The sequence below is a fragment of the Trachymyrmex septentrionalis genome, unplaced genomic scaffold, assembly GCF_001594115.1.
Source record: "Trachymyrmex septentrionalis isolate Tsep2-gDNA-1 unplaced genomic scaffold, Tsep1.0 scaffold86, whole genome shotgun sequence".
Lineage (NCBI taxonomy): Eukaryota > Metazoa > Arthropoda > Insecta > Hymenoptera > Formicidae > Trachymyrmex > Trachymyrmex septentrionalis.
Genome location: NW_017306049.1, coordinates 763,426 through 774,857, shown reverse-complemented (window position 1 = coordinate 774,857; position 11,432 = coordinate 763,426). Strand labels below are relative to the sequence as shown.

Here is an 11,432-nt window from a genome sequence, read left to right as displayed (position 1 = left end):
TATATATATATTAATTGAAAATAAAATATTTATATGATTCATATTTATCTGTCTTTGTCTAACTTCGAGATATAAATTTCACACAGTTTGAGCTAAAAAAATACGTATTCAGTCCAGAGATATAGCGTGACAAAGTTACAGGATTTCACAAATCCTGATATAGCTGGGAAGATACGAGGGCAAGTCAATAAGTTCTAAGAAAATCTGTCAGAGGAGACACTCGCAGTGTCATGTCACATTACTTTTTGACAAGTAGCATTTTTCAGCTGATTACTAAATTAAATTTTGAGCGGAATTCATCGCGTGGTTTTATTTCTGTAGGCGATTAAAACGAACAACCTTTGTATTTTTTGCAAAATGGAAAAAAGCGAGTTTCGTGTAGTGATCAAACATCTACATATGAAAAGTTCAACGCCGAAAGAAATCAAAGCCGAGTTGGATAATGTTCATAGCATATCTGCACCAGCGTTTGCGACTGTATACAATTGGATGAATTTAAACGTGGTCGTACAACCACATGTGATGCGGACGTCCAATTGAGGCTGCTACGCCAGAAATCATCGATAAAGTCCACAATATTGTTTTGACTGATCGACAAGTGAAAGTGCGAGCTTGTTGAAACTACAGGCATATCACATGGCACAGTGATTTCAATTTTGCACGAACAATTAGGTATGAAAAAGCTATCGGCAAGCTAGGTGTCGCGTTTGATCACTGTGGACCATAAGCGCGACGTGTCACGATTTCAAAACAATGTTTGGAGATGTTTCAATGTAATCCAGATGAATTTCTGCGTCGATTCATTATTGTGGACAAAACATGAATCCATTGCTTCACATCCGAGACGAAGAAACAGTCAAAATGGACTTCATCGGGTGAACCAGCTCCGAAGAAGGCGAAGACTATGAAATCGACCAGAAAGATGATGGCCACAGTTTTTTGGGATGCACGCGGTATAATTCATATCGATTACCTTCTGTCGAAGCAAACGATCAATAGCGATTACTACGCCTTATTGGATCGTTTCAACGACATTTTAAAGAAAAAACGTCCCCATTTGGTGAAAAAGCTCTTCCATCAAAACAATGCACGTGCCCGGTACCGGATAGCCAAATTCAACGAATTCCGCTACGAATTGCCTTCCCATCCAGTATATTCACCAGATTTAGTCCCCTGTGACTATTTCCTGTTCCAAACCTGAAGAAATGTTCGGAGAAAAGAGATTCACTATCAGAGAGCAGTTCATCGCCGAAACAGAGGCTTATTTTGAAGGATTGGATAAATCATATTATTCGGACGGCTTGAAAAAGTTGGAGAATCGTTGGATCAAGTGTATCGAGCTAAAATGACTATGTTGAGAAATAAAAATGAATCGATAAAAAAAATGCGTTTTACGTTTTTCTAAAAACTTATTGACTTGCTCTCGTAACCAAAAATAATATTAACCTCCTAGGGTTAATAATTTCGTCTAATCTATCCCATCTTATCCTATGCAATAATGTGAGCGCTCGCGCCTGGTTGTGTGTGCGTGTATAAGGTCCAGTTTCACAACTCATGGTTGATTCTTAACCGAAGTTCAACTTGTTTCTCATCTTTTTCCAATTCTAAAATTGAAAAGAGACAATGAATAAGTTGAATCTTGAATCAGTAATAAGTTAATCATCAGTTGTGGAACTGGTGATCAACTGCAATTTTCCCGTTTTCATCATTTTCGGAAAGTACTCTGAAACTGACATTCGCAGAGAAATTCTATAGGGGCGCACATTAGTTCGTATAATACCAACGTATCAGGTCTCAATCACAGTTTGAAATTGTTCTGAGATTATCGCAATTATAGCTTCTCGACATTGGACCTACTCTTTTAAGTTAGAATCCCCGACTCTCTACCTAAGGGTTGCCGCACACAAAATTCCGCAATAGTAATCTTAAGACGTAAACTTAAGCCGATGAGCCAGTCAGGATACTGCTTTAGTATCTACGTATTCTAACGGAAATAAAAATAGCAGTAAACTTATCCATAAGGTGAGTTTCAACCGATTGAAATTCATCTTATTGCGAGGTTATGGATAAGTTTATTGTCATTTCCATTTCGGTTAAATTACGTAGACCTAAAGTAATATCCTGATTGGCTCATCGGCTTAAATTCACGTCTTACCAGTCACTGTTGCGGAATTTTGTGTGCGGCAGCCCTTAATCCATCGCAATTCTACAGCTATTTGATATTTTAACTATTTATTAAAAGACTCACGATGGAGACAGAATTAAGATAATAAATTGTTTGGTGATAGTTATTTCTAACTGTTGCTAATTTCCGACTTATTAAAAGACTTGTAGAAAGATTTGGCCTAATACGAAAAATGTGCATAATAATGTGTATAATAATGAAATTCATAATTTACTCACTCTGTCTTGTATCCTAATATTTTCTTGACCCCTTTTTAAATTGGGAGCTCGGAGAAACTTGCTCGTAAGTAGTGGTTCCATTATGACGGCAAATTCGGTTCTTTCGTTAGATTTCCATTTCTGAAAAAGTGTCTTGATCTCGTTTCATTTCTCTGTAACAAAAATTATTTTCAAATAACTTTAACAAAAAATTGGATAAATATTTTGTTTATAATTTTAAAAAATGAATAATTCCTTTTCTGTAGTATTCCTCTCTCTCTTTATCAGATTATAATTAGATTCACAAAGATAAATTACCTTATATTATGTTCACATATTTATTCTGTATGAGTATTTATTTCAGTTTAGAATGCAACAATAATATACAGGATAGTCCATTTTAATCAATACAGTCAATTCCTCCGAAATTATTAATGATATGAAAAAGTATTTTAGATGAAAGTTAACCCATTTTGAGAGGAACGTATTTTGTCATGTTATTTTTCTCTAGATAAAGATGCCAAAAAAATATGAAGGTCTCCTTCATTTTTTCAAATGAAACAATGTAATTTTTTTATTCTGCATTTGAAAGTCAAGATAGAGATATTTAAAAAATGAATAGTTTGCGAAATATTTTATACTTTATTCTGGCACATTTTGACAAAAAACATTAAATATTTCGTAAACTATATTTTCTGATATTACTATATTTCTACCTAATACTTTTATGTGCAAAATAACTAGAAGGAATCATATTATATAAAAACATCATATAATTCCATTTTACCAGGTATACAAGTATGAAATGCGGATTTGAGAAAACAGATGGCGCATCAATGCAGTGTGTGGTATAAAGATTTAACTGTTATGCCATTTTGAAATGCCATCAACAAGTGTCAGACGCGCACGAGTGATAAATTGAAAAAGTGTTTGCATAATGTTGTGTTGCTGTGTTCGATATGTCGAAATTTATACTAAACAAAGAGCATTCGCGGACAGCATTAATTTTTTGTTTTCATTTGAAGAAAACTGCTGCTGAATCATACCGATTACTTCGAGAAGCTTATGGTGAACATGCTCCATCGCAAGATACGTGTGAACAATGGTTTCGGCGTTTTAAAAGTGGTGACTTCGATGTTGCAGACAAGGAACACGGAAAAGCGCTAAAAAGGTACGACAATGTGGAATTGCAAGCATTGTTGGACGAAGATGATTCACAAACACAAAAACAACTCGCAGAGCAATTGAGCGTTAGTCAACAAGCTGTTTTCAATCGCCTACGAGAGATGGGAAAGATTCAGAAGATGGGTACCGCATGAGTTGGACGGCAGGCAGATGGAGAGGCACAAAAACACATGTGAAATTTTGCTTGCACGATACAAAAGGAAGTCGTTTTTGCATCGTATCGTTAGTGGGAATGAAAAGTGGATTTATTTTGAGAATCCCAAGCGCAAAAAATCATGGGTAGACTTAGGCGCACCATCCACATCGACCGCAAGACCGAATCGCTTTGGAAGAAAGACGATGCTCTGTGTTTGGTGAGACCAGAAGGGTGTGGTCTATTATGAGCTGTTAAAACCTGGTGAAACGATTAATGCTGGACGCTACCAACAACAATTGATCGATTTGAACCATTCGCTGCTTGAAAAAAGACCAGAATACCAAAAGAGACAACACAAAGTCATTTTTCTTCATGACAATGCTCCATCACATATGGCAAAACCGGTTCGCGACACGTTGGAAGCACTCAGCTAGGAAGTTCTACCCCATGCGGCTTACTCACCAGACTTGGCTCCTTCCGATTACCACTTGTTTGCATCGATGGGTCACGCACTTGCTGAGCAGCGCTTTGGTTCGTACAAAGCTTTGATGTGATAAAATGGTTCGATGAATGGTTCGCGGCAAAAGGGGAAGATTTTTACTGGCATGGTGTCCACAAATTGCCCGAAAGATGGGAAAAATGTGTAACTAGCAATGGAGCATACTTTGAATAAAGCTCTTTTTATCATTCTTCCGAATTTAACGTTTTTTTTTTTTAAATCCGCATTTCATACTTGTACACCTGGTAAAAAGCAAAAGTAACTTTCATATCTTTTTGATGCCTGCACTTAGAAGAAAAAAATAACATCAAAATATGTCCCCTTCAAAAATATTCTATTTTTATCTAAAATATTTTTTCGTATCATTAATAATTTCAGAGAAAATTGACTGTATTGCTTAAAATGGATTATTATATATACAGAATGAGGAAAAAGTTCCGGACTGATAAAATATCTAATTCATCGAAAACAAAGCATTTTTGATAAAAATGTTTCATACACAAAAGTTGTAGGGTTTCAAATGATTTATTTACTGTTCTGATCAATTTGATCTTGGGTGGCGTCACTAAGATCAGATCAAGGTCACATCGATTTTTTTTTAATTATGAAACACCCTATTTTTTATTCAAAAATGTAATAGACGGTATCTCTCTCAGGAGCTTTTTAAAACACTATAATAAATTCATTTTCATTAAGTACTTTTCGAATTATGAAGTTTGAAAGTTACACATAGTACCGCTGGCATTAGTATTACCCGAGATGTAAGGCCGACAACTAAAACCTCTTAAATGTTGCTTAAAATCATGATATCATTTGTTAAGATCAAAGCTATTGAAGATTGTTCCTATAATTTTTGTTTTTTATATAAAAATGAAAATAAAAGAATAACCTCCAATAGCCTTGATCTTGACAAATGTTATCAAGATCATGATCCTGAACAACATTCAGGTTTTAGTCACCAAACGAATACCTTGGGTAATGCAAATGCCGGCAATACTATAATCTTCAAGCCTCATAACTCAAAAAATACTTAATGGAAATAAACTTTATTGTAGTGTTTTGAAAAGCTTTTGATATCATCTGTTAGATTCTGGAATAAAAAATTAGTGTTCCATTTTAAAAAATCAATGTGATCTTAATCTGATTTTGGTTACGCTACAAAGTTAAACTGATCAAATCAGTAAATAGATCATTTTAAACCTTACAACTTTTGTATGAAACATTTTTCTCAAAAATGATTCGTTTTTGAGATATTTCACTGATCCAGGACTTTTTCCTCATTCTGTATAAGCGCTTCATATATTTCTAAAAAGTATATTTGTTAGAAAATTATGACAACAATTTCACACCGCTATAAAATCAACATATGACAAATCGATATTCAGATTTCTTAGATTCACGTAAATCAAATCTCAACAGTAGCGATAATAAACCATACATAACTTAAGCGAAAATAACAGCAGAGAGAGAGAGACTTGAGAATGTGTGGTCATCTCGGTCTTTTTCATATATCAAACCTCATAGGGTACCACGTATGTGATTCTTTTCAATACTATTACGTGAGTTAGACAAGGGTGAATCTATTTTAATTTGTTCTTGTCTAACTCACGTAATAATAGCATGAAAATAATAATAAACAATTTCCTAAGACCATACATATAACGTTCGTCAATTTAATTTGTGACATTATTACAGTAGTTCAGTAGTTGCGTTTTTAAGTCCAAAAATTCGACGCAATTCAAATGACTACATATGTTATAGTATATAAATTCACATGGAAATAAAGCACTTAAGATCCTGCTTCGACCGTTATAGACTTTATCTTGTACTTATTGTGTATTCACATTAAGCTTTTTCATGCTGATACCCGACGCTCATTTTCAGCGTCAAAACAGAACACGTGATAAAAATTAATAAATATCAAGCGTTAATTTTAATTACGTGACCTTTTTTAACACTAAAAATGAGAGTAGAATGTCAGCATGAAAAGGTACCTCTACAGTCTTAATAAATCATTTATTATTTAATTTTTTTTTCATTTTTAAATGGCACCTCTGCTACTACAGAGGCCTAAGCTCAAGCTCCAAAATATAACAACAACAATGACACTAGCTTTACTTTTTAGTATTTCTTTAAAAACATAATTTCGTAATTCTGAGACCTGTAAAATATGTGGCAAATTGAGATATTAGCAAATTCCGATATATTACATAGAAGTGTAAAATAATTCCTGAAATTATATATTTCTCAATTGTCAAAAATCGCTGCAAGGGCGCTGCAACAGCTAAGCATTTCAGGAATTATTTTATACTTATTTAAAAAAAAAAGAAGCTTTATGTATCAAATAATTTATTGTATGTATGTAACTTTCCTCTCATAACGTTCCGAGAGAGCCAAACCTTAAATATTTAAGTGAATACAATATACATCCAATTATATGATCTATACACGGCTAAATTTTCAATCTTGAACTGGTATGTGGCTGATATTTTTCAGAATAAATTTTTCACAATACTTTAAGACGCTTATCAACGTATATACATCATTAAATTACTTATCAGTTCAATTTATTATATTACCAGTTTTAATCAGAATTATGTTTTAAGACAAATTTTAATTGGCGCACAGTTTGGACAATTTTATTTATATATAAATTTATTTTAACATATTATTATGCACAAATATAAAAAATACTGCCTGATTAATGTTAAAAAATGACCAAATTTTGAATTTAAAGTCGATTTTAGCAAGGTTCCAAGTGTTCAAATGGATTGTTACTCCCCTTAAATTGTAGGTCTGTTTACCGAGAACAAGATTTATATATTATATATATATATATATATATATATATATATAAATAAACAGCACATTACCCACAAAAGGTTCCTAATTTCTACTTTGTCTCCTTTTCGTATATCTCTACATAATTATCGTTTTTTCTATAAAATATATAAAATAAATCAACAATTTTCAAAATTTTCGATAATATATTATAAATTATATGGTTAATCGTCGCGCCATCAATTATGATTCCATTAAAATTCCATTCCTATTTTTGTTATATATGATTCTATTCCTTATTTTATATAGGTAATTTATTTCAATTAATTAAATCATATTTTTATTATGTACTTATTTCATTTTCTAATAAACAATTTTTTATTGTCAAGTTGAGGCATTTCATTTGAGGATGTCAAGACCACAAAGCGATATACTTTAGAATTTGTAAAAAAAATTTTTCTATCCTTAAAAACGTATTAATAATCCAGTTTTATGAAACTTTTAAAGATCGAAATGGATCTTGTTTTGGGTGAACAGACCTACAATTTAAGGAGAGTAACAATCCATTTGAACACTTGGAACCTTGCTAAAATCGACTTTGAACTCAAAATTTGGTCATTTTGCAAATTAATCAGGCAATATTTCTTAAGGCGTATAACGTAGAGCTAAATAAATTATTACATCCTGTTCAGCGATCAAAAAGATATGCAATACCACATTTAAAATCAGGATTAAGACATTTTTGCATCAAATCAAACATGTATAAAGAGAATTGAAACTTTAATTTAAAAATGACTCACTAGCGACCTCTAATCTTAATATTTTTTAATAAAAATTTAAGGGTGTTCTTTTGACATGAAATGGAAGCTTTTGAGCAAAGGCCGATTAAAAAAAAAATTTTTTTTGCTTATAGTCTAATATATATATATATGTATATATGTGCGTGCGTGTGTGTGTTGCGCGCGCGCGCGCGCGCGTGTGTGTGTGTGTGTACACATATGCGCGCGCGACGATTAAAGCCAAATTTAAAATTATACATTTTCATTAGTCCTTTATCGAAAAATACTCTTCGCAAATTGCTGGTGCTCCTATTTATTCATCAAATATGTCTCTTCATCTAAGTCTAATCGATCAAACACTTTTGCTTCGTTGTCGTAGGAACGATAGAGCGCAATGTGTAACTGATGCTTCATAAATCGAAAATTCGAAACATGATTCGATGAGAGAACAAGATACGAATGGTATCGAATGTCGATTGAACAAAATTAAGTATATGTACAGAGAAAGAAAAAGATCCACGAGAATGTCATCTGACGAGATACTAACGTACCACTTGCTTAAGGTTACGTTTTACGAGTAATGAATACCGCTATAAGCGGACAGTTCATCTATTGATTTCTTAATGAAATACAAGCACTGTGTTCCGCTACAGTAGACCTGATGACAGAATCGCAGAAAAGAGCCAATAAAGCAACAGGAATTTAACGATACAATAAACCCGTAAAGAACCACATATATAAATCACAAAACAGACTGAACCAGTTTCAGTGTTACCGTGGATTTAAAAATTTAATCACCAGATTTCTGTTTCCAAGTTCACCAGAATTCATCAAGATGGTAATCATGTGAAGGTGCCTTTTCATGTTGATGCTCGACATTCATTGACTGCGTTCGGAAACGTCGCTCGGATGCTTCCGATACTTCAAGGTTTGTTCGCGTCGCATGCTCCAAATTAATCCAGAAAGCACTTGGATCACAAGTAATGTTATGTCCGCTCGACAATAGATTCGTTGGAACTGGATGCATATCTTTCTTCTTGCTCGCGTGCACTAACTGGCGCTCTGAACACAGTACATATAGTAGCGCAACTCTCTGTCGGCACCTTTGATGTTAGTGTTGACCAAAATGCAGTGCGCATGCGTGAAATAAGTTATCTAGCGTTGCCACGGTTATCAATGTAATAACTAAACTTCTTTCTCTTTTCATCCTTTTTTACTCTGTCAAAATTCCTCGCAAATCTCACTAGATTTATTCGCATCGCAATCCAACGAATTCGTTGAAGTGAGTGTTATTGTAGGAACATATTGGAGCATATTAGAGCATGCAACGCGAATAAACCTAATATTACAATAAAGTAATTTAAACTTTATGAAAATTAATAAAAATAAATTGTAAATATATTAAAAAATAAAGAAAAAATATAGAAAAATTAGGAAAAATATTAAATTATCTTAAAAATGTATATTTGTATAAAAAAATGTTATGTAATTATATATCTATGAAAATATTATGAGAAAGCTGATATAAAAGAAATTTATATACATATACGAGGTCTGTTCAAAAAGTATCGCGAATTTTGAATTTCCGCAGGTTACGTATATTCGATTTTCGATTTTTTTGTGGCGTTATGTTGGTACTCATGTCTCTCACTTATGCCGACAAGTTCGGCCTTTTTGAATGTTCAGTTAATTTTTGACAGCTGCTTTGCTTGCACGTGTTTTGGCTCGTCTTCGATTTTTGCCTATTCCAAAAAATGGATCAAAGAATCTGTATCAAATTTTGTGTGAAAAACAAAATTAAGTGCGCGGACGCATTCCGAATGTTGACTGTGGCATATGGTGAAGCTACCTTGGACCGAAGCAACGTTTATCGGTGGTACAAAATGTTCTCAGAGGGCCGAGAAGATGTGAACGACGAAGAGCGTGCCGGACGCCCGAGCACGTCAACAACAGACGAAAACATTGATGAAGTGAAGAAAATAGTATTGGCCAATCGGAACGGTCAATAAGGAATATTACCTGCAAGTTATGCGCAATTTGCGCGAAGCAATCCGCCAGAAACGCCCGGATTTGTGGAAGAACAAAAATTGGCTTTTGCACCATGATAACGCCCCTGCTCACACATCGTTGCTTGTGCGCGAATTTTTGACCAAAAACAACACACTAATGATGCCGCAGCCACCGTATTCCCCAGATCTGGCCCCCTGTGACTTTTTCTTGTTCCCGAAACTGAAGAGGCCCATGAAAGGACGACGCTACGCTACGATTGAGGAGATAAAGACGGCATCGAAGGAGGAGCTGAACAAGATCACAAAAAATAATTTTTTGAAGTGCTTCGAGGATTGGAAAAAACGTTGGCACAAGTGTATAATATCTGATGGGGATTACTTTGAAGGGGACAAAATAGATATTCATGAATAAATAAATAATTTTTGCAAAAACACAAAATTCGCGATACTTTTTGAACAGACCTCGTATATCTAAAAATAAGTTTAAAATACAATAAATAAAAAATATCCTTCTTGCTCGGTTTTCTATGTTACTTTTATTCACTTTTTCACGAAAATTAGACCAATCTCTCGAGATTTCTCATACAATATTTTATCAAATAAACAATACACGTAATACTTCCCTCTAAATTTCTACTCTGAACCAGATATACTTGAAAGACAAATGTTTAAGTGGAATATTGAAACGCTTACTTAATTAAAGAAAGAAAGAAAGAGAGAGAGCAATAAAAAAAGGAGGGAAAAAAACAGGGCAATTTACTTATTTCACGCATGCGCACTCCATTTTGGTCAACATAAAATCAGGAGAGTTGCGCTACTGTATATACTGTGCTCTAAACGTAACGCCCCTATATAATCTGATTCTAGGTCGCTGCGTAGGAATTCCACAGGGACTCATTTGTCGCAGAACTTGCACTAATGAGGCTGAAGGAATGGAATTTGAGGGGATTCAATTAGAAAACCGAAATAACTCTAAGAGTTCTTGCAATTGCACATATATTTTTACCTCGCCGACCGCCATTAAGTGCATCCAAAAGCACGACCGCTACCTGAGCGCTCAATGAGCTCTTGTAGCTGTTTGGTCTATATTTTTAGATCTAATGGAATATGCCAATCAGATGCAAGAGTTCACTGAGCGCTCAGTGAGCGGTCATGCTTCTGGATGCACCCATTGTTTGCACATCGGATTGTCACTTCGCATTGATAGTTGCGCTGGATGTTCACTTACCCTTTCTACACGTCCGATCGCGAATTGTGATACTGCGCAGCACTGCGTGCGCGTTCCGTTCAGTATCTGATTGGAACGGCCGTGGCGTGAAACCATCATAATGATATCGCAATTTCGGGTCTAACACGGGATAGGCATTGGAGGCCACGGCGATGAATCCGCGAAACACACTAACCCTTGAAATCGACTGTAACAAACTGGTGACAGCGGTGGGATACGGTAAATAATTTTCCCGCGCGCTTCAATTGACGGGCATGCCCTCGAGTGACGGATATTTCACAGCATTGTGTCGGCTAGAATTAATAATCGATCGAGCTGTACCCCTCCCGATCTCCTTTGGTAATTGTACGCCATGAATACTCGTGGGGGGAAAGGCAATATGAAACTTAGCGAGGAAGAATTAGAAATGCTGCGTCAGTCTTTGGCCAAGCAG

At 34.7% G+C, this 11,432-nt stretch overlaps 1 protein-coding gene across 8 annotated transcripts in view; it reads right to left on the bottom strand.

The window, feature by feature from the left end:
• The window catches only part of LOC108755182 (mitogen-activated protein kinase-binding protein 1), a 51,787-nt gene extending 43,190 nt beyond the window's left edge, over positions 1-8,597 (bottom strand). For 6 of the 8 annotated variants that reach the window (XM_018498033.1, XM_018498036.1, XM_018498038.1 and 3 more), the window contains exons 1-2: positions 8,314-8,489; positions 2,404-2,555 (exon numbers count right to left, since the gene is read on the bottom strand). In XM_018498033.1, coding sequence (XP_018353535.1) covers positions 2,404-2,484 — 81 coding nt within the window. In that variant the 5' untranslated portion in view covers positions 2,485-2,555; positions 8,314-8,489. Of the gene's footprint in view, positions 1-2,403; positions 2,556-8,020; positions 8,123-8,313; positions 8,490-8,560 lie in introns of those variants that run through there. The other 2 variants (XM_018498035.1, XM_018498034.1) reach the window with 2 other exon arrangements.
• Positions 8,598-11,432: the final 2,835 nt, after the last annotated feature.